At 35.3% G+C, this 27,993-nt stretch overlaps 3 protein-coding genes across 5 annotated transcripts; 2 read left to right on the top strand and 1 right to left on the bottom strand.

The window, feature by feature from the left end:
• Window positions 1-9,724: 9,724 nt before the first annotated feature.
• On the top strand, window positions 9,725-15,439 carry LOC148252963 (uncharacterized). Its single transcript, XM_088208493.1, has 4 exons — window positions 9,725-10,041; window positions 10,134-10,293; window positions 15,180-15,242; window positions 15,338-15,439. Exons 1-4 carry the CDS (start codon window positions 9,725-9,727, stop codon window positions 15,437-15,439), a joined length of 642 nt encoding a protein of 213 aa, XP_088064619.1.
• Window positions 14,861-25,446, top strand: LOC110826204 (auxin response factor 19-like). Of its 3 annotated transcripts, XM_088208307.1 has the most exons (13): window positions 14,863-15,721; window positions 17,112-17,224; window positions 17,346-17,441; window positions 18,971-19,027; window positions 19,125-19,280; window positions 19,385-19,469; window positions 19,985-20,075; window positions 20,163-20,327; window positions 20,409-20,604; window positions 20,942-21,080; window positions 21,310-23,318; window positions 24,368-24,558; window positions 24,644-25,446. In XM_088208307.1, the coding sequence occupies exons 1-13, from the start codon at window positions 15,679-15,681 to the stop codon at window positions 24,819-24,821; spliced, it is 3,519 nt and encodes a 1,172-aa protein (XP_088064433.1). In that variant the 5' UTR covers window positions 14,863-15,678; the 3' UTR covers window positions 24,822-25,446. The 3 variants fall into 3 exon arrangements, with proteins under 3 accessions (XP_088064432.1, XP_088064433.1, XP_088064434.1); XM_088208306.1 differs by having other exon boundaries at window positions 14,861-15,721; window positions 20,163-20,604; XM_088208308.1 differs by lacking the exons at window positions 14,863-15,721; window positions 17,112-17,224; window positions 17,346-17,441; window positions 18,971-19,027 and having other exon boundaries at window positions 19,155-19,291.
• Window positions 25,447-25,673: 227 nt separating this feature from the next.
• CPN20 (chaperonin 20) lies at window positions 25,674-27,841 on the bottom strand. The gene is made up of 6 exons (XM_088208309.1): window positions 27,681-27,841; window positions 27,134-27,318; window positions 26,533-26,712; window positions 26,283-26,438; window positions 26,071-26,148; window positions 25,674-25,952 (listed from the first exon to the last, which is right to left on the bottom strand). The coding sequence occupies exons 2-6, from the start codon at window positions 27,314-27,316 to the stop codon at window positions 25,779-25,781; spliced, it is 771 nt and encodes a 256-aa protein (XP_088064435.1). The 5' UTR covers window positions 27,317-27,318; window positions 27,681-27,841; the 3' UTR covers window positions 25,674-25,778.
• Between the last annotated feature and the right edge of the window lie 152 nt (window positions 27,842-27,993).

The raw sequence follows: 27,993 nt of genomic DNA on the forward strand, positions 1-27,993 counted from the left end.
TTTTGTTAACAACATATGTACTTAAATATTTTTGGACAGATGCAATAATGACCATTGTATACTTGATAAGCCAACTATCATCGTGAGTTTCGAACTATAAAACTCCTCTTCAACTTTTAGCGAAACATGTGACATTACCATCAGTTCTAATGCTTCTTCTAAGAAAGTTTGATTATGTTACATATGTTCATCTACACAAAAATCAAAGAAGATAACTAGATCTACGTGTTGTTGGTTGTATTTTTCTTAGTTATAGAGCTCAAGAAATGATATAGATTCTATCATCCAACTATAAGACGCATTTATACCACCATGGATGTTTCTTTTATTGAATTAAAGAATTTTTTTACCCCTCAATCTTCCCACTCCTCTTTTTAAGGGGAGATGATGAGTGAAAAGCATAACTAGGAAAATTGGTCAAGCTTCAAAGAAACTTCAAATGATGTTAGGATGGGGGTTCAACCAAGAGTACTAATGATAATGCTAATAAACAAAGAGGAGAAATTAGTTATAAACTTATACCAATCTCCTAAGAATATTCCTGAGGTATAAGTTTTAAACTCTCTTCACAACATTTCTATTAGTTATAAATTACCTTTTAGGCATAATCGCGAGCAACGACCACATCGCTATTCACCCGATCATGGAACCAGCAAGTAAAAACATCCAATTGCAAACTATATCTCACTTAACAACTATTCAAACCTCTCAGATGATTAATTTATAACTTATATACAGATGTTATTCCTCATATAGTAAGTGAAGTCATGAATAAACCCAAGTGGATCTACGTGATAGAGGAAGAGATGAAACATTGTGGAAGAAATGATACTTCAGCGTTTATGCCATTAACTGAGGGAAAGAAAACTGTGGGATGTAGATGGGTGTTCTTTATCAAACACAAGGCAGATGGATCTGTTGAAAACTATAAACTAAGGCTCATTGTGAAGGGATACACTCAGAAATATGAGATAGATTATCAAGAAAACTTTCTCACCTATAGCAAAATTAAATATTGTAAGAGATTAATCTCCCTTGTCGCAAACATGGATTGGTCGTTGCACTAACTTGACATAAAAAAATGCATTTCTCCATGAGGATCTTAAGGAGGAAGTCCACATGGATATTCCATATGGTTTTGTTTCTTTGACATAAGGGTATATGGTTTATAAGTTATAAAAAGAGTTATGCAGATTAAAACATTCCCTTCGAGCATATTTTGGATGATTTATCATTGCAACAAGAAAGAATGGTTTTAAGCAAGTAATTAAGATCATATTCTCTTCTTGAAGCACCAATAAGGGAAGATAACAGCTCTAATAATCTATATTGATGATATAATAATCACAAAGAATGATAAGAAAGAAATCTCTAAATTGCAAAAACATTTAGCAACTGAATTTTAGATGAAAAATCTTGGGGAATTGAAGTACTTTTTGGAGATTGAAGTAGCTCGGTTAAAACGAAATATATTTCTATCCTAAATGAAGCACATGCTTAACTTGTTTGAAATAGGAAAGTTTGATTGTAGACCTACTGATACTCTAATTGCTCAAAACTATGGCTTGGGAGAATTTCTTAATCAACTCCCTACCAGTAAAGATAGGTATGAACATCTTGTGGGAAAGCTAACCTATTTATCTCATACACGAATGAATATTACTTATGCGGTGAGCTTCGTGAGTCAATTCATGCATTATCCTAGCAAATATCATATGAGTGTTGCAATTTGTATTTTATGTCACTTGAAGTTTTCGCTAGGAAAAGGACTGATGTTCATGAAAAACCAACATCTGCACATTAACGGCCATACAAACTCAGATTGGGCATGGAACATTACTGATAGAAAATCTACCTCTTGTTACCTCATTTTTGTTTAAGGAAATCTACTTACTTGAAGGAGTAAAAGATAAAAGGTAGTTGTTTTATCCACTACAGAACCCGAGTTTAGAGGTAGGGCTAAAAGATTGTGTGAGCTAGTATGGTTAAAAAGATTATTGGAGGAAATTAGGTATTCATCTGAAGATACAATGAACCTATTTTATAATAATAAGACAACCACATCAATAGCACACAATCTATTTTAACATGACTCCACTAAACATGTTGAAGTGGATTGACATTTCATCAAGCAAAAGTAATTCAGTTTCCCTTTGTGAAGTCAGAAGACCAACTAGTAGATATACTTATAAAGACTATCTCTAGAAATATTTCAGAACTCACTTAACAAGTTGGGCATTCAAGATATCTACATACCAACTTAATGAAAAATATTGATGTCCATTGTGAATGAATAATTACAGAAATTACAAAATATTCTAGTCACCAAGTTAGTTTTATTTGTTATAAAGCATCCAAGTACTTTTCCTAGATTAGTGTGATTAGTTTCTTTAAAATTAGGTTTATGCACATATTATATATAGTTTTCTTATGTTATATCTTTGACATAAGAGAAAAAAAAAACTTTTTTTCCAATTTTCTTCTCTCTCCAACAGAAAGCACTTTGTAACCAAATGGATAAAATCTACAACATTTTTTACCAAAACCAAAACTAAAATCTATTTGTAATAGGTATAAACATAGAAGCTAAAAATAGTATCTTTCAAAAATAGTTTGTGTTTGCAACATTTTCCAATATCATCTTTTAACTAAACTAAAAAAATTGCAAATTATTTTTTCTTTTGCTTTCTCTAAGTGCTATCGTCTACCACCGTCATCGTCTGCTACTATCACATGTTGTTATTGTAATATCTAGACTTAGAATTTAGCCCGTGATTTATTTTGACAATTTAAAAATAAATAAAAAATTTATTTATAAATTAAGTTATTTTTATTTTATTAAATTATTGGAAAAAAATAGGTTATGGATGTAATCGAAAATAATTTTAGGAAAAATGGGTAAAAATTTGGGTTTAGATGGTATTTTTGAAAGAAAAATTAGAAATAGATGGTCAAAATGCAAAAAAAAATTTCAACCTCGTAAGACGACCTACTCAGCAGCCTCGACGAACTGGAGCACGCCGCATGAAAAGACACGCTGATGTCGGCGCCACACTGGAGGCCACGCGGGCGATCCTTGTGCCCAGTTATTGGACGGCCCAGGATCGATAACGTGTGTGTGGACGGCTCAGATTCATTCCCTCCTTAAACACGATCGGACGGACGAGATCAACCGCGATAAACGATCTAAATTTATTCCCTCTTTAGGTTCGATCAGACAGACGAGATCAATCGCGATGAATGGCCTAAATCGACGCAGGATGGATATAAATACTTTGCATCGTATGAGAACCCAAAACCCTAGCCGCCAGCCCTACCGGAGAAGAAAAACCAGGCACCAAAGAAGGAGGTTAATTGCCAACCGTTAACCGCCGCCGCCGCACTGGAGCTACCACCGGCTGCCAAAAAAGGTAAAAATTCTCTTTACCCCATCAGAATTCAATTTTGAGCATCCTTGTGGCCAAATCAGAGCAAGAGGGATGGCGAATGAGCCATAAATCGCGAGCAAATCCTAGCGAAGCCGCCACGGCCAAAATCCAAAAATTCTTTTTTCCCTTTCCGTTTCACACGATTTTGCAGTCATTGTATTCACTATCATTTTCTGTGCAGGTTAGTCAAAGAAAGAATCTTAGTCGCGAAGGAGGACCGACAGAGCCGCCGCGCCCGAAGATCTCCCCTGCCGGTTGGTTCAGTTTTTGTGATTTCTTAGCTAACTTGGACCCCATAACGTGTTTTTCTGCAGAGATACTTACAAAACTAGTCAAAATCGGCCAAAACCGGCCAAAATTAGCTAGGCCAAGGTGAACTGCTACCGTGGGCGGTGGAGCCACGTCAGAGCACGGCGGCGTTGCCGTGCCGGAACCCAAAATTGGCCGAAAAGAGTTTTGAACACTGATTTTAGCTTTTGGGATATTTTTAGGTATGTGACGAGTGTTTTGGATTTCACAAGAAAAATTTAGGAAAGCTGATACCCATTAGGAGGCGTAGATAGCGTGATGTCTCGAAACACCAATTCGGGTAAGGATTCCTCACCCTATTTTCTGTTATGATAAATTGAGGTTTAATGTTGTATAATTTCATATTTTTATGAAAAATTAGAGAATTCTAAAAATAATTACAGGTCACTAGTGGAACAAGAACTAGTTAGTTCATGATTGTCCCGATTTTCTATTTATTTTCTTGTACTACTCTATTTGCTTGTAGTAATATGGTGCATATTCTAAATTTATTTTTTATATAACCTTATCGATTTATCTGATTTATTCGGTTATATACTGTCAGCATGAATGTAGGTTAATTGATCTATAAATTTAATATTTGATAGTGGTTTGCGTAGTTGATTGTTTTATTGATGGAAATCTTTATGTGAAAGACTTATTAGGTACCCAAAAACATGGCAGACTGACTTGGTACATAGGGAACTCTACCGTGAAGGTTACCTTAGTCGAACAGGACTAGGAAGTCCCTTACCGAAAAAATTTAGGAGACATAATTCACCCTTATACCGGACGGTGTATCGAGGTGATGAAATGTTTGGTCTTCATTACTGGACAGGGTATGGAGACGACCAGTTAATTATTTAGATTGGATATTGAGTTCACGAGTAGGGGAACATCTCTATGGACCCCAGGGGTACCAGTAAGCAAGTAAGAAAGGAAAGTTATCGTATCTTATTCTCTTATGCGTAAAAATAAAAAGTGGTATAAATATAAGTCTTCATAGATTATTTTTTGAAAAACTCGTTACGTAAGTACGGAATAAATAGTTTTCTTTATATTAAATGAATTTACTTCAATTAAGCCATTAGTTGTGTTATGATCTTTACCAATCTTTAGTTTTTCGTATCTGTTATTAGTATGATATTCTTACTAGAGTAGTGCAGTTCACCTTTTTATTAACCATTTCAGATCAAGAAGACCAAGATTCAGATCCCGATCAGTAAGAGGATTGTGAGTAGGTCACCACCCAAACTCCCTTCAAGTACTAGTGAAGGTTGTTCTATGATGCTTATTTATTGGCTCTTTTTTTTTATTTTTTAATTATCGTTTGTCTTTTAAAAATGATATTTTTGTAGCCCTATTGGACATTCTAAATTATTATGTAAGGAATGTAAACTCTAACTCTATTAATCGCTTTCGTATTTAAATTATAAATTCATTTTCTTTAAAGTTTCGGGTCTTTACAGTTGTCGTCCACAGTCCTCTGATAACACATTAGAAAAACTAAAAAATTAATTAAATAATTTTTATTTACTATATTATTATATAAATAATGGTTTAAAACTAAAATCTTCTTTTCTTAATTAACTTTTTTTGTTAAGTATATTTAATATATTATTTGTGTATATATACATCAATAAACAATATATGATATATATAGTTATATATATTAACATAATTATTATGTATATATATTATATATATTGTTGCATATTATGTCTCATATGTTTATATATATTAACATTCTTGTATAAATGATAATTTAAATTAATTTTCTTTAATTTTATGTTATTTTAACTAAATAAAAAACTTCTACTTCTAAGGTAATATTTCTATAACTATTTTTATTAACTGTCTACCATTTTTTTATTAAAAATGTCTTTGTTGAAAAACTATTTTAATAGTATTTCCACATTTTACAACATAAACTCTAGCCTCACACACTTATAGTGGATCTTGGTTATTTAAATTTTTGTAATTATTATATTTTTTTCTTTAATTTATTTTGCATCCATTATTTATTATTACTCTTGTGAAATTTTTAAAGTACATAAATCATTATTTGATCACCTCTTTTAAACCTCACCAATTGACCTAGGCATATTAACTTAGTAATTATGTGTTCCTATATTCTTATTAAATGGTTGGAAATAATAATTTTGACGAGTTTATGTTTTAAGCCGCTTAATCTATAAAAGAATACAACACAAATGAAAAATAAATAGAAGCAACTCTAAATTCAATTTGTATTTTGATTATACAATTAATCATCATGAGAAAGAAATCTTTCTAGTTTATCCTAAAAATTAATCAGGTTTACATTTCTAATTATTTGCATACCAATTATTATTTGTTATAATTATATTTAATTCAACAGATAAGTAAAAAAATCACTTGAAGGAAAAAAATACTCTCTCTTGGCGATATCTCTCTCACCGTAAAGGGCAAGGCATCGCCGTGCCCGGATGATAATCATTCGACCAAGAAGGTAATCAGCCACCTAACTCTAGATGGAGAGGCGGAGACAGAACATACTGCGGAGGAGAATATGGAGGAGGCTAATGATATAGATATGATAGAATCTAAGCATGAGGACTGGGAGACTTGTGCACAAAATAGACCAGACCCCAATTGAAGCTGGGGATAGAACAGGATATCCTTCAATGATAAACTTACAAACACAAAGTCCATAGAGAAGAAACAAGAGGAATTAAAATTAAGGAAGAGGATGTGATCCTTGCTACGACTGAAGACTTTCCAACGGTTGCATTCTCTAACAGGGTACACAATTACCTCTCATAATCCATGAAGAACTTGGTGATCATAAGATTACTAGGCAAAGCCATCGACTATCAGCCTCTACTCGACTGCCTCTAAAGCTTTTGGCATCCTACTTGCACATTTCAACTAGTGGACCTAGAGAACAATTTCTATCTCGCTAAATTCAGCGATTCCCAAAACTTCACGCACTCTTTCACTGGGGCCCACTGGGTCATTTACGAACATTATCTAACGATGAATCTATGGACATCGTCCATCTATGTCGACGATGATAGGGTGACATCAGTAGTTACATGGGTTTGTTTTCCTAGCTTACCAATTCAATACTACCACAAAAGTGTGTTATGATCGATTGCCAAGGTGATCGGAAGGGTATTGCGCATTAACTACAATACAGAAGCCACAAAGCAAGAAAAATTCACTCGATTGCCTATCTCAATTAATCTTACAAAACCACTTATATCCAAAATTCTTAATGAAGGACACTTATAAAGAGTGGAATATGAAGGCCTACCGACGATCTGTTTTGATTGCGGCTGTTATGGTCACCTCCGAGAATAGTGCCCTAAGACAGCCATGGCTGTTACTGTTGATGGGGGAAGAGCAACGGAAGAGACCAACAGGAAAACTCCATCGTCGATGGCACTAGAGGAAAAGTTCAAGTCGTGGATGCAAGTGACCTATCAAGAAAAAAGGAACAACAAAGAGGTAACATACCTACAAACAAGGAAATTGTCATAATCACCGGATGTAACGGTCCTGGATCATTATTTGACCTGATTGTCGAAATGGGGGAAGATGATTTGGAAGGCAATAGTTTGATTGCAGATTCGGTGAGAAAGATTATGAATGAATTAAATGCAGAAATGGCAAAAAATTTGAAGGAAGTTAATACATGAGCGATTAAGGAAGAAAAAAAAACAGAGCAATAAAGGGAAAACAATTAAAAAAATATGGGGTCCCTTCTGTTGGGTCAAGTCTAGTAATTAAAAGCCCATAGAGCCCTAAAGAGAGATCCAATGAGTTGGGCCAGGGGAGTAAAACGATAAAATGACCCAACATGAAGCAGCTCAACCTGAAACCTCTAGTGGGGATAATCTGGGCCTCCCAATAAGCTTCGGCCCGTCTGCCACTATCCAACACATCCGCACCCTGCTCGACCAGTAAAAACACTCCACGATTCGGATTGAAGATTGGGTCGGCCGGCATAATGAAACCAACCCAACTGCCCGCTGCAAGCTCTGACACATCCCCACTGAGCACTCGAAAACAGAAGCCGTCCAAACCTCCAAACAAATGCCTCCTTAGAATCAGAGTCAACAAAGCTTCCTGTTGTAATCTCAAGTTAAAGAAGCACCGCAAAAAGACCACGCTGGCTTTACAGCTTGTAGTCGAATCTGTTCTGAAGGGTATGCAGGTCGGTAAAGATGATGAAGGTGATGCAATCCTATTCTTCGTTGCCATCAGCAATGCTGACTGATCTGTTTCACTCCCTAGTTGCCTTGGTCATAGTCATTGGTTGTTTCTTTTTAGGTTGGTGTGTAGTTTCTTTTTCTCTATACTTATGGATCTTAAAATGCTCACATAGAATTGTCAATAAGGGGCAATTCTCACTTCAGACATGTATTTTAGGTTTTTAAGAAGCAATATAACCCTTCTATTATGACCTTATTTGAACTACGCATTATGGGGAGAAAGCTGATAGGACCATCCGTAAACTGAGCTTCAATTTCTCTCATCATGTGGAGGCTCATGGCTTCACTGGAAGTATTTGGCTTCTCTGAAATGACTCACTGTATGTTAATATTCTAGTGAATAATTTTCAATTCATTCATATGAAGATTCACTAGAGTGATAGATAGTCGACAGTCTTGTTTACCGTAGTTTATAGGAGTCACCAAGCGCAGAAACATCACTACCTCTGGACTCACCTTAGGCAACTCAGTAGAACCATTAAGGAGCCGTGGTTGATTACAGGGGACTTCAAATGTGATTTTGGATAGTTTTTATAGGAAAGGGGGTGTTACTAGAGGGAATAAAGGTTGCCCTTTATTCTTCTAGTTTATTAGTCAAAATTCCCTTTCGATAGTTGATGATGTGGGACCTAATTTCACCTGGAGGTTAAACACTCTGTTCCAACGCCTTGACAGTGGCATTACTAGTTTGCCCTAGTTAAACTCCTTCCCTAAAACGTTGGTGCAACACTTGGCTAAAATTTAATCTGATCGTAGACCTTTTCTGATTAATACCAGGGTGAGTCACTCGTAGTACCGATGACCCCCTTCGTTCTATTTCTTTATGGCCTAGCTTACCCATCCTGACTTTTCTAATCTAGTTTAAAGTAGTTGGAAGGGCGGTGACTCTTTCCAGGCCACCTTGGATAACTTTTTAAGACATACTAAAGAATGGAATAACACCGTCTTTGGTCATATCTTTGTAGGAAAAAACGTTTACTAGCTCGCATCGCTAGTATCCAACGGACGCTTGAACATGAACCTTCCTATTACCTCAATAAGCTTAAGGTGTCCCTCTACAAGGAGCTTGAGGACACTCTATTACAGGAAGAACTATATTGGATGTAAAAATCAAGATGTGATTTTATTTTTCTCGGTGATAAAAATACAAGCTATTTCCACGTGCACATTATGGCCTAATATAGACGAAATAAAATTGTTATGCTCTAAGATAGCACTGACAACGTGATTTTTAATGAGAATCAACTTAAACACATGGCCTCCGATTTTTTTTAAAGGTCTTTACTCAAAGAATATACGTAGTGGTCGCAACTTTAAAGTCTGTGGTTGATTTCTGGAGCTTACTACGGACATTCTCAATGCCTTGAGTAGCCCAGTCACTAAAGAGGATATTAATGCGGCCTTGTTTGATATGAAACCTCGCAAGGTGCCAGGACTGGATGGCTTGTATGTAGCATTTTTCTAGCACCACTAGGACATCATTGGGGATTCGATATGCAAGATGGTGATGAAAGTCTTTCGGGGAGATATAATGGCGAAAAACCTTAAAATAACCTTAATCATTTTGATCTCCAAGGTGGCGAAAGATCAACAAATATCAAGAATTTCTACCTTATCAGCCTGTTTAATGTTTCTTATAAGATCATCACTAAAGTCATTGCCAACAAGCTCAAAAATATTATGCCTAATCTAATTAGTGACACTCAAGCAAGCTTCATTGAAGGCTAGAGCATCTCGGATAATATCATTATGGCCCAAGAAGTTGCCCACTCAATGAGGCATAAGAAAGATAAGGTCCATTGGATGACTATTAAGTTGGACATTGAAAAAGCATATGATAAATTTAGCTGGGATTTTATTAAGGATACCCTCCAGGATGTTAGCCTCCCACATTCTCTCATTCAGGTTATCATGCACTACATCTGCTCAGGTTCCATACAGTTTCTATGGAATGGGAAGCCATTAAGGAGTTTACTCCCTCAAGAGGCATTCGTCAGGGCAACCCCCTTTCACCTTGCATTTTTGTGTTATGTATGGAGCGTCTCTCCCAGTGTATTGATTAGTTGGTTGGTAGTGAGGTTTGGCATCCTATCTTTCTAAGTAAGAGGGGACCCAGGTTATCACATCTCTTTTTTTCGAATGACTTGATCTTCTTTAGTGAGACTTTAGACAGTCAGGCGCAGTTTATCAAGACGGTTCTTGCCGAATTCTATGAGAGCTTCGGACATAAAATCAACATGACCAAAACTCATATCTTCTTCTCTCACAAAGTTACTGATGGTGAAGCTCACCGTATTAGTTCAACCTTTGGGTTTCAGGTTCTAGGAATCTAAGCACTTATTTAGGCGCCTCTCTGCTCTATGGTAGGGGTCACCAAGGATACCTACAAATACATTCTTCAAAATGTGGGGAGAAGTTGTATGGGTGGAAGGCTACTAGTCTATCCATGGCTGTCACTTAACGTTGGCCAAGTCAGTACTTATGGCTATCCCCGCTTACGCTATGTAGACCACCATCATCCACAGCTCGCTCTATGATAAAATTGATCGGTTTGTACATGACTTGATATGGGGGTTTTCTAATAATGTAAAAAAAAAAAAAAAACGAACCTTGTTAATTGAAAAGATATGTGTCGGCCTACCACCCATGGGGGAGGTGGTATTCAAAGCCTCAGATCACTGTCGATGATGGTACTAGAGCGAGATTCTGGGAGCATAACTAGCTAGGGGGCTGTGGTCCTCTCAAGTTTCTTACTTTCCGACCTATCGATGATACCCATGGGGTAAAAAACGTTAGGGATCTGATGACCCTGAATGGTCAGTAGGACTAGAACCATTTGCAGAGTAGGGTCCCAACTAGGATCCTTCTTCAGTTAGCGACTGTCAAAGTCCCATAAATATGGTGGTGGATGCCTTGTATTTAGGTCTTTCGTTTTATGATAAGTTTTCTGTTAAATCCGCTTATAGTATGCTTACTGACATCTCTCCTCTTTTTATAGATAGCAGGTGGAATTTAACGTAGAAGTGGTCGGGTGCACAACGAATTTGACATTTTCTCTGGCTAGTCTTGCGGAAAGGCTTATTTACAAACGAGGAGTAAGTATGCAAACATATGACAGATGATCCGGTTTGCACTGTCTGTGAACTTTGGATTGAGGACATTAATCATGTCTTGAGGGAATGCCACCATGCGAAGGGTCTCTAGCAGAAGATCATTCTGTAGACAGCCGATCATAGCTTCTTCAACACATATTTTGATGATTAGTTATGTGCTAACTTGTAGAATAAACATAACTGGTGTTCGTCATTCCAAGACTGGAAAATTGTGTTTGGCATCATTTGTTGGCTTTTTTAGAAGCAGTGCAATGCGTTCGTTTTTTTTGTGGGAGGCCCCTTAGCTTAGAGGAATTGAAGTACGAAGTTTTCAGATTGACTAAGTATACGCTCCAGGTTTATATCATTGAGTCTACTATCTTTAGCCATCACGCCCAGAAGAAGGAGAAGCTCATCAGTTGGACACTGTCGCCCAAGAATTAGATCAAGATCAACGGAAAGTTTGATTGAATTTTTCACCCAAAAATCAATATTCTAATTCTCTTTTCTAATAATTATATAAAATATTATTAAGCTTTAATTAAAAAATAAATTTATTTTTCAATTTATTCTTTAATCTTTCAATTTTTACAGATAAATTTTTAATAATTGATTGATTCTTAATTTATCAGTTGAAAATACATATATCTTCATATATCATTAATCTTATGACAATCATATATATTATAAAAACTTAATAATACAACTATCACATAGATTAATATATTTTATGTTGTTTCAGAAGTTTGAGTCTCATTTATTAAAGACTATATTTCAGGTTTTGTGTGAATCTAATATACGTATAACTGATAATATAGCTGTCACTTGGTGATGATGTGCAAAATATATTTTTTTTAACATAAAAATATACTAAATTAACAATTTATAAGAAAAATATAAAAACTAATGACTTAAGAAAAAGTTCTGAACCAGCTTAAAAAAATGAATAAAAAGATCAAAGACTTTTTATAATTAATCTATATTATTTAGCAACATATAAATATATGATTTGATGTATTCAAATATTTAATTAGTAATTATGTATATAATAAAATTAAATTTTTAATATTTTATTCCATTTCAATTTTTTACTTGGAAAAAATTAAAAACTATTTAAAAAAAATTTAGAAATTGAACTATTAAAACATTAACATTATAAATTTATTTCAGACGCATAATTTCATCCAAATAATAACCCAAAAAAAAAAAAAAAGTGAGATAATCTTAGAAACAATTTAAAAGATAAGGTTTAGTAAGTTCAAAATTTGAAAAATTAAAAAAGAAGAGCTATCAATTAACAATAACCAACACATAACAATGTCATTTATACTCTGTTTTTCTCAATTCCATGAGTTGGACCTTTTCTTGTTTATTTGGCATGTAGAAAATTTGAACCCAATGCTCTAATCAACACTGGAATTTCATTTATGACTACTGCACAAGTCGACAGGTTCTATTGTGGTTTCTGGATTTGCACTAACACTTGTACAAAATTAAAGAGTTAAAATAGGAATAACTTAAAAAATATTTTGATGGTCTTCTCTGGTGCGGCGGTCTTCTACGGTAGAGTATCTTCTCTCCTCAACCAAGACCATCGTTTGAACAAAAAAGTGAAGATCTTCTCTCTCGACGGTCTTCTCCGGCACGGTGGTCTTCTTCAGCGCGGCGGTCTTCTCCAGCCCTATGGTCTTCTACGGCAGACGTGGTGCTCGTCCACACGGCAACGCAAACGGGTGCTCTCTCTCTCCCTCAAGTGAAGCCGAAGGTGGTAGTCACCTTTCAACATTTTTTCTTTCCACTCCTCCGCACAGGCAACGAGTTTCCCACTCTCTCAAGTTTGGCTTTGTTCGTGCAAGTGAATCTGCAAGCTTTCTGCACCTCGCTCATTTTTTTTACACTCTCTCACGCTTCCTCTGGGCTGCCTCAAGAAGTGTGATGTTCTAGAAAATTATTGTTTTCTTTTTTTTATTTAAGTCACGGACTCAAATCTTTTAATATCTTTTTCTTTTTCTTTTTCTTTGTTTTATTTTTTTCTTTTTCTGTTTAAGTCAAATTAATTTTATGTATTTTAGCAAATAACTTAAACTTCTTCTGTTATAACATGATATTATAGTTTTAAAAATGAGTGTATACAATTCATACATAATATTATAAAATAAATTTTACCCAAAAAATATTATAAACTAAACTTTAACAAATGATAAATGTCAACAATTAATTTAATAATTTTATTTTAAACTTAATAATAATAATAAATTATTATGATGCCCCTTATTTATTAGGAAAAATTTCATGGCAATCTTAATAATTTATTTAAATAATATTTATATATTAAATGAATGAATAGTTTATATTAATAAAAGATTATTTGCTTACAAATTTAACTAACACTTGCTAAAATTATTTTTCTTCAAGGGTTCAAGATGGAGAAAATATTTTATTTTTAAGATAAACTTTGTTTTAAATAATTTTTATCAATATCAATTATTAATTCATTTAAGAACTTCCATGTATGGTATTATCATCTAATAAACAAAATATGGACAAAAATTTTGCATTATTTATTTCAAAACTTTAAAAGTTGTATAAAATTATTGTAGTCGAAATCATTTTATATATTTAAAAAACTAAATTTAAAAAAAAAAATTATAAAATCTAATTGTAAAATGACAAATAATTCAAAAACTAAAATAGTCATTTGCTCTTGAATTTAACATACACATTTAATAGAAACGATTAAAGTGTATAATAATTTGTAAACAAGTGAAATTTTTTTATTCAATTTTTAAAAATAAAGTGGGTCTTATATCAAATTTCAAGTGATTTCTTTTTTTTTTAGATACAAAGAAAAAAAGACAAACACAATAAAGCAGAACATAAAACACGATTAGATATTACACATTCTAAACTAAAAGACCCCAATGATATCCTCTATAATGATGTTCAATAGTTTCATAAGAGGGTGTTGTAAGTGATATGATTCAAGAGATAAGTAAAATGTTTGATTCGCCAAATAATTAATACACTGATTTCTTTCACGATAAATATATTATATCTTAATAATTTAATCTTTTATAAATTAAATTTTAATAATCAAAATAATGTTAGAATTAACATTAATATATATCACTTCATTATTAAAAATTTTATTAAAGACTTGAATGGCAAGAATATTATCCATATTTAGAATAATATAATACGATTCTAGGTTTCATACTATCGCAAGGCCATCCTAGACCTTCCATAGCTCAACTTGAAGGACGGAGCAAACGCCACTATTCTTGAAATGCCTCCCAAGCCACTTAACATTACTGATCACAACAACACATGCAATCTCACTGTTACCTAACAAGCATTATAAAAGATGTAGAAGGTAAATCTTGGGTCACAATTTTTTTTAAGTATTATAAAATATTAAGATTATATGTTTAGGAAAATGACATACACCATACAATTTAATTTGGAGTTATTTATAAAAGAAAGGAACTACTTTGTTTTAATAAGTAAAGCTTTTTTTTTTTGTACTCAATAAATATATATATATATATGTATTACTCAAGTATGAATTTTCTCAATTAGAAAAAGAAATTGTATGAATGACATTAGCACCTTTAATTGTAGGCTGGGACCTGAAGGTCACTTTTGTAACAAAAAATTGTAAATAATGATATTAACACCTTTAATTTGATTTTTAATTGAATGTGTTAAAACTTAAATGGGAATATATATATATATATGTGTGTGTATAAAATACACATTATTATTTATTTTTTTAACAGTGACCTGATTGCTTTCAGTCTATTATATGTCGGCTTGTTCAAATAAACAAAAAAAGCTGTCTCTCTGCTTTTGCTTTGCTTTTTGTTTGGCCTCTGAATTCCCGGCGACAAGTCTGTTTCCTCTCATCTTGATACCGGTGTCCAACTCTCTTCTTCTCATTTTCTCCATTTGCCGCTCATATTGACCTCATTTCTTTTCTTTTCTTTTCTTTTTCTTTTTTTTTGCAAAAATTAATCAAACTTTTCTTTCCCCTCCCCACTATTTTTTGAAGGGAGAAGTTGTTTTCACCTACTGCTGGGTTCATGTGATTTTTGTTTGATTATTAAGTTCAGGAATTCGGATTTCGAGGTGGAATTGGGATTGAAAATGGAATCTACTGTGTAAAGCGACGTTTTGTTGGGTGCTTTTTTTGTTGGCTGATTTGAGAGTTTCAGCTTTTGAAAAGAACAAAACTTCTGATCTTTTGAGTTAATTCTTTTGTATGGAATAGTTCCCTTCTGTGGAAATATTCTGCGAATCGGAGCTGGTAGCTGAGCTATGGCTGAAGAAACTTATCAGAAAGGAAACTTCTGCGCTCTGTTTCTCGTTTTAAGTTAGGGTTTTAGTTTATTGAACGGAAATGGAGTGCTTATGTACTGAGAATCGAAGGTTTTTCTTTTGAAGAACGGGGTGGATATCTTAGGAGAAGATATCTGATGGTTATTGGAATTTGGTTCAAAGCTGAACCTGAGTTTCTGATGGAAACTGTGTGGTAAATGTTAGTAGTATCTCAGGGAAGAAGGCAGGTGATAGAATCTGTTCAGAAGTTTTAATTTTGAATATTCTGTAACCATGAAGGCTCCATCTAATGGGTTTTTGCCAAATTCTGGAGAAGGTGCGGAGTCCTAACTTAATTCTTTCCTTTAATAGTCTGTCTGCTTCATAAATTCCGGTGAACTCGTTAAATTCGTATGTGCTTGACGCCTTTAATGCCGTTTCTGAATGCTCATAATGCTGATTTAGAAAGTGTAACACCTAATTTTTATTTTTAAACGTTGGGTCCTCTACTGACGAGAGTCCCCTTCGTCTTCGTCCACTGAAAGCTTATGTCTTTCCTGAGTTATAGACTTGTTCTTCTTTGGATTTGTGTCAAAACTTGGTTGTATTCACCTGAACTAGTTTGCCAAAGGCACTTAGTTGAGTATGTAAAGTTTGTATATTCTACTGCAACGTGATATAATAGCTGGGTAGACTGATATGTATTCACCCGATCTGGAGTCCTGGTAAATATATATGCTTCTTGTCCTTATTGATTACCTAATAAAGGTGGTCTATAATTTTCCCAAACGGATGACTTATGCAGCTCAACCTTTCGTAGTAGTTAATTGTTTATTTTTCATATGGCCATATTCTCTTGATTCTACCAAAACTTTTATATTTAGATTTGGTCGGTGTTTGGACCAGTTGTAATTTGTGCTAGGAGTTTTAAAAGTGTTATTAAAATAATTGTTCAGTAAAAATGCTTGTAGTAAATAGTTATAAAAGAAACTCTCACTTTAAAAACGCAGAAGCTATGTGTTTGATGAAATTAACTTGTAGAAGCTTAAGTAAAAATTTTTAGTAAAAGCCAAAATTATTTTCTAAAAGCTACATATTGTAACTTTTGACTTTAAACTTCAATTTGATTGTTACAAAAAAACACTTTGATTTACCCACTTGGTTATAAAAATGCTTTTCCAACGCGAAAACTAAAATTAGAAGCTGAGCCGGACACCTTCTTCACTTTCAGTTGCATATGTATTGCCCCGTGCTTGTTCATTTTAGTGTGAAAGCTTTGTTTGGTATATTTGTCACCATATTGTGCAAGAAAGTATTTTTTCTTAAATTGAAATATGCACAAAAACATATCTTTTTCATTAAAAAACTTTCTGGTGAAGTTTGATTTTTTGTGCATTATGTACTGTTATATTGGTATCTAGTAGAAGGTCTTTCATTCAACTCTTGTTGCATAATAGATTTCAGGATTATCTATTATTTGTCAACATAGGGTGGAAACACAAGTAATCTGTTCTGAGTTAAAAACAAAAGTAGCCAATTGAACTGTGCTCCAGTTCCTTGAATGTTATGTTACTTTTACTGTCATGAAGGAATTGTGTCTTTTTCTTCTGTCATTATAGAATTATAAGACCAAAGATTTACAGATTACATTACTTTCCTTCTTTTGAAGAATTATAAATTTTTGGGTTTTGTTTGTAAGTGATTGCTTGCTGCTTGTTTGAAAACAGGAGAGAGAAAAAGTATTAACTCAGAGTTATGGCACGCATGTGCTGGACCTCTGGTTTCTTTACCCCCCGTGGGAAGTCTGGTGGTTTACTTCCCTCAAGGCCATAGTGAGCAAGTAGGTTGCTTTGTTGTCTTCATTTGTTCTAGAAGATCAGTTATTTCTGAATTCTGCTTCTCAAAAAAATTATTTCTGAATTCTGATTTTGTGGCGGAATTTTCTTGTTCATAACTTTCAGGTTGCAGCATCAATGCAAAAAGAGACTGATTTCATACCCAGCTACCCTAATCTTCCTTCCAAATTGATTTGCATGCTTCATAATGTGACATTGCATGTATGATTTCAACTTCCATGCAGACTATTTTCCGTAATAAATATAACATTTATCATATGATTGCTAATTGTTAAATCTGTAACGAGTCAGTTGCATATCTGTGCCATAGTTATCAGGATGACTCAACCTCCTTGCAATCTATGTACTGAATTTTTTGAACTGGTTTGTGGTACAGGTCGATTGGATTCATTTTGGTTCTTAATCCGGATCTCTAAAGTTAAGGGCCAAGAATTAGGAAGAAATAGGGGCAATTGGTATTCTAGGATTCTAAACACTGAGAGGAAAGAGGTGTGCAAAGAAGAGTAAAAAGTTTATATCTAACAACTTCCTCTTAACTTGAGATTAGTTGCAGGGGGAAAAGGAAGAGGTAGGGTCCAAGTGAAGGGGAGGGATCCATGAAACAACATTTTCTTTCTTGGAACTTAATATATATTGGTGATTTTCTTTGAGAACCTTTAATACATTATCTCAGTTTGTTAGGACTTTGTAACATGAGTATTGATATTCTTGTTTCAGCTATAAAAAAGATCTGAAAACCTTAGACTCTTCTCATAGAAAAAGAAAGAACTAGTGGAGCAAAATAATGAACCTAATAAGAGGTTTATTGGAACTTCAAATCAAAGTTATGTACTATGTCTAATATGTAGCCCTTTTTATAATCTCTGCATTCAACCATGGTTCTAGTGCAAGTCGCATGCATTTTTCAGGAAATCTTGATTCAGGAACACATAATTCTCTAAAAGTAATGAGGAAAACTGCTCAATAATAAAGAAGAGTTACGAGACCATTTGGATCATCTTTTTTTTTTTCTCCTTTTGTGCTTTAAGTCTATATGGCTTTTAGTCACAATGAGCTTTAAATTCATAATGCTTTAAGCTTGAAAAGTGTTTGGATAGTTGGTTTCATTAACTGATTTTTAGAGTTTAAAAAAGCTTTTCAAAACTGTGTTAAAATTAGTTGATTTAAGCAAAGTGTCAGTAAAATGACCAAAAAGACAACTACTTGTTCTTTTAATTACAAAATATCTAAGTGTTTTTGTTGTGCCAAAGATGCTTTAAAAAATAAGTCTGTCAACACCAAAAGTTTATTTTTAAATTATTAAAGTATTAAAGTATACCATTTGGATATTTTTGACTTTTTGCATAAGTGTTAGTCATGTTTCTCTTGAAATATTAGTTATGTTTAGTAGGTAGAAATTGATAATTAAAATTCTTAACTGAGAGGTAATGGTATGGTTGTAATCTTTTATTTTGATTTATGGCATGGTGATTTAAAATGAGGATCAAAGTGACTAAAAACTTAAAATATAAAATGCTGGTCCCAGGAGCTTCATATTTTGAGCTAAAAGCTCATTGGCTTTTAACACTTTTGTTCATTCAAATATTTTATGATCTTCTTTTAGGCTAAAATGTGCTTGAGTACCCACCCTTGACCACAAAAAAAGCAAATTTGAACGCTTACTTAATGATAGAACTTACAATCATTTTCTTGATGTGGTAAAATAATTACATTATCCATATTTGACTTAGGCTGATCCTGAGACAGACGAGGTCTATGCACAGATGACCCTTCAACCTGTAAACAAAGTAGGTCTGCCACTTTGCAATTTGGATTTTTATTAATTTATTTGTTATCCATATGCAACAATTCAGAGATTCATTGTCTAAAAGATCTGTTGTACAGTATGATAAGGATGCTCTGTTAGCTTCTGATATGGGGCTGAAGCAAAGTAGACAACCGGCTGAATTCTTCTGCAAAACTCTTACAGCTAGCGATACCAGCACTCATGGAGGATTTTCTGTACCTCGACGAGCAGCCGAGAAGATCTTCCCTCGTTTGGTGGGTATAATGTATATCTTTATAACGCCTAACATAAAATTTTGGACTTCTGTTTGGTTCTTTACATATTCACCTTTTAGATACTTACTGATATAATTTGATAGGATTACTCAATGCAACCGCCTGCCCAGGAACTTGTTGCTAAAGATTTACATGACAATACATGGACTTTTAGACATATTTATCGAGGTATTGCATCTTTCAAAAGTTCTTTTTCTCTTTCAATCTGGTTTGTTTGGGGTTTTATTATGGCTTATTGATTTTCTTCCGGAATTTTGCTTACTGATGGTGCTAGATTGAATTTTTGTTTCATCCTGCTTTGCCATATTGTTTAACCTCTCATTTCTTTATATCATACAACTTACTTTTGGATTTTACTGGAAAGAAAATAAATGAATTTTTCCTTTTTCCCTTTTTCACATGATCTAGATATAGAGATATTAAGCTTCTTTCTTTAAAAGAGTTTATATTGCTATACATTCCTTATTTTGTTGTTGCATTAAATGAAGGTTTTAAGACCGAAATTATTTAAAAATTGCATCTCTCTGCCTTTGTCCACCAAAAATGTGAATTTTTTTTAATTGTTTTATTCGCGAAATTTATGCCCCATGGGATAGTATTTGTGGGTTTCCAATTGCAACTTAGTCAAGTTAAGCTAATAGAAATGAGCAGAAGATTATGTTAAAATTGCATGCTGTTTGTAGGTCAACCCAAAAGGCACCTGCTGACAACTGGATGGAGCGTGTTTGTTAGCACAAAAAGACTCTTCGCTGGAGATTCTGTGCTTTTTATAAGGTATAAGATAGATCTCTGCTCGAATGAGATTCCTGGCTTGTTTATTATCTGTACCGTTACTTAACTGAATTATTTGGTTATGTGTAGAGATGAAAAGTCACAGCTTCTTTTGGGTATAAGACGTGCTAATAGACAGCAGCCGGCTCTGTCTTCATCAGTCATATCCAGTGACAGCATGCACATAGGAATTCTTGCAGCAGCAGCACATGCTGCTGCCAATTTCAGCCCATTTACTATATTCTACAATCCAAGGTTTTGTGTCATGTATTTGGCATCATGTTCTTTTTTTCTATATAGCTCACAGGCTCTAAGAAAATCTAATTGGTTTAATAGGGCTAGCCCTTCTGAGTTTGTCGTTCCCTTAGCCAAGTATAATAAAGCAATGTACACCCAAGTCTCTATTGGCATGAGGTTCAGGATGATGTTTGAGACTGAGGAATCGGGGGTTCGTAGATATATGGGAACAATTACTAATATTAGTGATTTGGATCCAATTCGATGGAAAAATTCACAATGGCGCAATCTTCAGGTATTATTTGGGCTTTTATGATGTCTTTGTGGATCAATTTAGTAATCTAGTTAATATTCCAGTATCAAAAAGACATTTCCTTCTACAACTAGTTTATGCAATCATATGCTGTTAATCACTCCCCTATTGTGGTGTCAACAGCAATAAAAACTTATTTGTTGCGTTTTAAATCTATGTTTTATTGGCAAAGTAACATGCTTATTAGTTTCTTCTTCGTGCATTCTAGCCTATCCAAGTGTCTGGTAGCTCTCACTTGATATATACTCATTTCAATTTATGACTTCTACTTATGAGATTAGTTATCTAATCTAGCTTTTCTTGCTGATATTCTTTCTAGGTTGGATGGGATGAATCGACAGCTGGTGAACGGCCAAGTCGAGTTTCCATTTGGGAAGTTGAACCTGTCGTAACTCCTTTCTACATATGTCCCCCTCCGTTTTTCAGACCTAAATTTCCCAGACAACCAGGGATGCCAGGTACTCAAAACTTCCTCCTTTTAAAGTACATGGTATCCAACTTCTATTTATGTACCAAGTTGCAACTAGTGGCCAGTTCTTTTTTTTCCAGTTAACTTAATTCCCTGGTCGAGTGTAATTCTCTCTCATCGTTTTAGACTCCTCTTGCACAGATAGTAGTTGAATTTGTGGGATACTCTGTTCAGCTTTACACCTGAAATATTTTTGTCTTACTAACTTGCATGGGCAGATGATGATTCTGATATAGAGAATGCTTTCAAAAGGGCAATGCCCTGGGATGATTTTGGGATTAAGGACGCCACAAGTTCAATCTTTCCTGGTTTGAGTTTAGTTCAGTGGATGAGTATGCAACAGAATAATCAACTTTCAGCTGCACAATCTGGATTCTTTCCGTCTATGGTTTCTTCAACTGCGATGCATAATAACATTGGTGTTGATGATCCATCTAAGCTATTGAATTTTCAAGCCCCAGCACTATCTGCCCCAAATCTCCTTTTTAACAAAGCAAATCCACTGAATCAAGTTAACCAATTACCGCAGCCACCTACTACATGGCCCCAACAACAGCAACTGCAGCAGCTCTTGCAGACTCCTGTAAACCCTCAGCACCAGCAGCAATCATTACAACAACAGCAACAGCAGCAACCCTTACAACAACAAAAATGGCAGCAACTGCAGCAACCCCAACAGCTGGCCCAGCAGCAACTTCTTCAACCACAGCAGCCACAGCAGCAGCAACAGCAACAACAACAGCAACAACAACAGCAGCAACAGCAGCAGCAACAGCAGCAACAGCAGCAGCAACAGCAGCAGCAGCAACAGCAGCAGCAGCAACAGCAGCAACAACTACCACAACAGCAACAGCAACAACAACAACAACAACATCAACAGCCTCAGCAGCAGCAGCAACACCAGCAGCAACAAAGACAGCAGCAGGTGCAACAACAGCAGTTGCTACTGCCAGCTACATTAAATAATGGTGTAGTTTCCTCTAACCATATCCCAAATCAAAATTTGCAGCAACAACCTGTATATTCTCAATCTCAGCTTCAGCAGCAACAACAGCAGCAGCCACTAACAAGCACAACTCAATCCTCCCAGAATATCATCTCTGCTAGTAAGGGCTCATCTCACTTGACGTCATTAGCACAAGACTTGCAACTTCAGCAACAAATTGAGCAGCAACCACCCTTCTTACCAAGGCACCTGCAACAGACACAATTGCAGCAATCCTCGCTGCATTTGTTGACACAAAATTTGTCACAGAGAGCTCAGCAGCCACAAGTTCAACAATTATCACAGCAAAGCCTCCCAGAGCAACAGCTTCAACTGCAGCTATTACAGAAATTTCAGCAACAACAACAGCAACAGTTGCTCTCTCCAGCGAGCTCACTCTTGCAGCCTCAGTTGCTGCAGCAACAGCAGCCTAGTTCACAAAATCAGCAAATGCTGCTGCCTCTGACCCAGAATCAACAACTACCGCTCAACAGTAACAGCTTTTCAACATCAACGCTCATGCAGCCTCCACAACTTCCTCTTAACCAGCCTCAGGGCCAGAATAAACCACTTAATGCTATCAGAGCCCACTCTGGTCTTACTGATGGAGAGGCTCCTTCATGTTCAACCTCACCTTCAACCAATAATTGCCAGGTTTCCCCACCAAACTTCTTGAACAGGAACCAACAAGGGCCAGCCATGTTGGCATCTGATTCAGTGGTTGAGCCTCCAAGTAATCTATTCCAAGAGCTTCAGAGTAAGTCAGATATGCATATGAAGCATGAGTTGCCTGGTTCAAAAAGTTCAGATCCACAGAAGTGCAAAGGTACTGTGACGGATCAGTTGGAGGCCGCCTCTTCCGGAACATCATATTGCCTGGATGCTGGCACCATCCAACAAAATTTCTCTCTTCCCACATTATGTTTGGATGTTGATATCCAATCACATCCGCGGAACAACCTGCATTTTGCAGCTAATGTTGATAGCTTGACACCTGACACCCTGTTGTCAAGAGGGTATGACTCTCAAAAGGATCTTCAGAACTTACTTTCTAATTATGGTGGCACTCCAAGAGATATTGAGACGGAGTTATCAACTGCTGCCATAAGTTCTCAGTCATTTGGTGTGCCAAGCATGCCTTTCAAACCCGGATGTTCAAATGATGTTGCCATCAATGAAGCTGGGGTTTTGAACGGTGGACTGTGGGCCAACCAAACTCAGCGAATCCGAACATATACAAAGGTTAGTTAAATCAGAATGTGTCTATCTATCATGTATCTGTTGGTTAATTTACTTATCCTGCAACTCTCCCGCGAACCTGATTGTGTGATTCACATCAAAGGACAACCTAGATAACATCCACATTAGAACCTATCTTAAGCTGAGAATGATCACTATTCTACAGCAGTGTCACCTTCTATGTTGCAAAGTTGTAGTGTTTTTTGTGAAAGTAATTATCACTTTAACAAATAGAAGCTATTGTGTTTGATAGAATAGTTATAGATATTAAAATAATCAAAAAAAGTCTAAGAATTATTTCATAATAAATAAATGTTAATAAAATTATATATTTTTCTGTAAAAATATATTTTAAAAATATAAAATATTCCATATTTGTAATAAAAATAAAATTTTATTTACATTTAAAAATTGAATTACCAAGTATTAATAAAATTTTAATATTTTCAAAATCAAATATAGGTTAATAAATTTGTGTGAGAATAATTTTGAAAGACTGTATATATCTTTTTTAAAGCAGAAGCAGTTTTTGAAAAGTACATATTTATATTCGTCAAGAGCATATTTTAGCTTAAGTGTTGATGAACTCTTTTTTCTTTGTGGTTGAAAAGTGTTTTGACACAGAAACTGTAGCTGAAAACTGCAACAACTTTTAGGAATGGAAGATGCAGGACTTAAAGCTCCCTATGGCTTACTATGATTTATCATTTTAGTCATAAAATATTCATTTAATAATCATCCTTTCTTTGGCATAAACGTAACAATTATTTAATATGAAACTTTGATGATTTGATATCAGGAAAGTTACTTTGCCCAGAATTCATATCTTGGGAATCTGTATTCTGGATGTTATTGGTGCTACTCTTACATCTTGTTTTCAATCTTGAAGGAACTTTGGCCTAGTTGCAATATTCCAGGCTGGGTGAACTTATGCGTCAATTCTTGGTCGTTTTGGTTTTTATATCCCTGCAGATTTAGTTAAATCTGAGAGATAGCTTCTTGTATTTTCTGTACCATAGCACTTAAGTTTAACACCAATTAAATCCTTGAAGGTTCAAAAGCGTGGCTCTGTGGGAAGATCGATTGATGTCACCCGTTACAAGGGGTATGATGAGCTAAGGCATGATCTTGCACGCATGTTTGGGATTGAAGGACAGTTGGAAGATCCACAAAGCTCTGACTGGAAACTAGTTTATGTCGATCATGAAAATGACATACTACTTGTTGGTGATGATCCTTGGGAGTAAGTCAAGGACCTTTGTAGTTTTCTTCCATTTTTGTGGGTTGATCATATGTTCTTTAACTTTTGATTATTTAATTGTTTATAGGGAGTTTGTGAGCTGTGTCCAGAGCATAAAGATACTCTCATCTGCTGAAGTACAGCAGATGAGCTTGGATGGAGATCTTGGAAATGTGCCAGTTCCTAATCAAGCATGTAGTGGGACAGATAGTGGGAATGCATGGAGAGGACACTATGATGACAACTCAGCCGCATCATTTAACTGATAAAACTACAACGTTGGGGTATGAGCAGTTTATCTGGCAACAGATTCAGATGGTCTTCGGCAACCTATCAAAGCCATGTCAAGGAAGACACACCAGGGAGCTAATCCATGATTGTTGCAACTTACCAGAAGAGCTCTGTTTAGTCTAACTATTCTAGTAAAAGTTAATCGTGGAGATTCGATGAAGCACTGGAGCCTGAGACCACAGATCAAATCAATAGTAAGGTTGCAACAATATATTCGAATCTGGACCAAAAATTTACCTTTTAACTTCGCCTTTGGTGTATCTGGCAAGTTAAGGAAAGTATCAGGAAAACGGCACCATGTAAAATATATAGCCATTGTTAATTGGAAGCCATATCCGACACTGTAAATGCTGTAAGATGGGAGAAGGTTGTCCACAGGTGGCATAGCTATTAACAAGCCAGATGTCTAACATCATTTTTGTCCGTCTTGCATGATGGATGGTCCTCCCTTTTTAGCAGATACCAGTTCCTTTAATGAAAGGAACCACACGATACTAACATTGTTGTAATGGTAGCATCTCATTGTATGGTAAATGTTGTTTGAATTACATTCTAATGGTGAGTGCCCTAATGATAGAATGAAATCCATTTCTAAGTCTACCTCTTTCTCTCAATATAAAAGTTGGAGTTCAAATTTCTTTTGTCCTGAATTATGGACCCAGGTTTTTTATGAGGTGTTTTTACCTGTTCTACTTCAATGTCGATTATCTCTCAGGTTCTGTAAAGCCGTTTAAAAAAGCTATAATTCATCCAGTTTTGACATGCATCAAAGATTTCTAAAATACATCTGCATAACCTATTGTCAGCCTATAGTGTATGTAGCGTGATTAAAGAAGCTGCAACTGATTATATTTCAAGTGAAATTACATTCAAAATCCATCTGCCAATAAGGCTGCTCAATCACAAGATCCCGCAACATAAAAGATAGACAACTAAGATAAAACAGCCATCACATCTGAAGCTCTTAGTGCGATGTAGTTAGTACCATCATTGCCCTTGAAATCATTCCCTGCATACTTGGAGTAGAGGACTGTGTTTCCAGCAGATACAGATAAGGGTTTTCTGTTACCTTCCTCATCAAGAAGACCAGGTCCAACTGCTACGACCTGTTATGGGCAAACACAAAATGTATCCATGGCTTTAATTTTATTGAAAACAACACTCATCCTCGGAGCAACAATTTCCTCCATCTCCTACAGTTATAAAAGGGATTTTATATCTTACCGTGCCAATTGAAGGCTTTTCTTTTGTAGCTTCTGTTAGCAGTAAACCTCCAGCAGTTTTCTCCTCAGCCTCAGCAACCTGAAATTAGAAATTCAAGGAAAGCCAACTAAAATGTAATTCTTATTTGTATACATGAAAAGCCAACTTTTGCAAATACTAATAATATAATCAAAGCACCATATTGATAAATTTCAAAAAAGGTAAGAACAAACCTTGATGAAAACTCTATCATTCAAAGGCTTGAGATCCTTGATATCATCTGTCTCAAGAATGCCAACAATATCATCCTCTTTGAGGATAAGGTGACTAGCACCATTGAACTCAACTTCAGTCCCTGCATACTTGGAATAAATAACCTGGGTGCCAGTCTACACCAAAAAAAATGCATACCGTTAGCGATGGGGATATGCAGTAGGAACACAAACCATGAAACTCCGACATCTACCCAAGATAAACTGTCACCTTCACAGAGATGTCCACTTTGGTATTTCCAATTGTTTTCCCCTCGCCAACAGCAACAATCTCACCTCCTTGTGGCTTTGATTGCGCTGTTGTTGGAAGTAAAATACCACCCTCAGTCTTCTCCTCCACATTTTTTATCTTCACCAACACTCTATCACCCAAGGGCTTAATTGAAGTATACTGCCAGATTAAAAGGAAATTATAGCAGATTATCACAAACCGCAATTGGATGATTTGCAAATTCAGGAATAAATGTTTAGCTAAACATAAGTTTACAAAAACTTATTTGACTAATCCTGTATAATCAGTCATTTTCCATCACAGCATTACACATACAAGGGCAAAACCAGAAATAGCCAGAGGATTCCAAAAGTAAAGGTAAAGGGAGTTTAGAATAACTAAAAAGATATTAAATATCAATACATCACTAATCCCCAGAATGTGCAGCCATAGGAGATAAGGACAACTAAAATAAATTAATCAACTTATAACCCAATAAATGAGTACAACATTGAATTAACGTCGCAGTTAAAATAGCTCTTCCCCTAGACGAAATCAAGAAAATTACAGGGAAAACGAGCAAATTAGTACCAGAACTAACCTTGGGGGCAACAACGGTGGCTGCTTTAACTACCAAACCACGAAACGACCTCTGGGTTAAAGCCCCAGTTCTCAACGTCCCAAAAGAAGCGAACTTGACAGTTGAAGGTCTTAGCCCTTCAAATGATGCCAAGTTCCTGGCTGACACTGTCACTGATGATGCCGTTAACTGAGCTGTTGCCATTTCTGCATTCAAATTCCAAACATTAGTAACATAACAAGACAAGTTACTAGAACAAAGTTTATCTTTCATTTCCGTATGTCGAACTACTATAGTAAACTTTAGAAGCCCCAGACATGCAAATTCTAAGCTGGACCTATTTCAACAATTTGCTTCAACCAAGTTCATGGTTTTCAAAGCAATGAAGCTGAAAGACTGCCAAGTAGAAGGAGACTTGCAACCGTCCAGTTCCATTGAAAAGTTAACCTCTAGTTTCATTTCCCTCTTTGAAATCAGAAAAAATCAAATTGGCAAAACGATGTACAAAGTCTAAGAGAAATTCTTACAGATAGAGAGCTAGAAAGTTATCAAAGAAGAGAAATCGCACCTTAAGAGGTAATTTATTTTATGATTACAAGGTTTCGGGAAGTCGATTTGGGGGCTTTATTGATGCGGAGGAAGAAGAGTCGAGAAGATAAAACCCTAGCAGCAGGGAGGGTTTTTATGAGATGATAAGAGAGACTTCTAGAATATTTTGGGTTGTAATAGGAGAGAGAAACTGAGGAACACGCGCCACGCCAGATAGCAGAGAGGCAAAGACAAAAGGGCTGGAAAGTTGGGTGGATCAACCCCGTAAGGCCACTTTATGACCCGGGATTCAAAACTGTGTGGTTATTTGCCTAGCCCATATTTAGTTCTCT

This window comes from Carica papaya, chromosome 7 (genome assembly GCF_054855325.1).
Source record: "Carica papaya isolate Zhongbai chromosome 7, ASM5485532v1, whole genome shotgun sequence".
NCBI lineage: Eukaryota > Viridiplantae > Streptophyta > Magnoliopsida > Brassicales > Caricaceae > Carica > Carica papaya.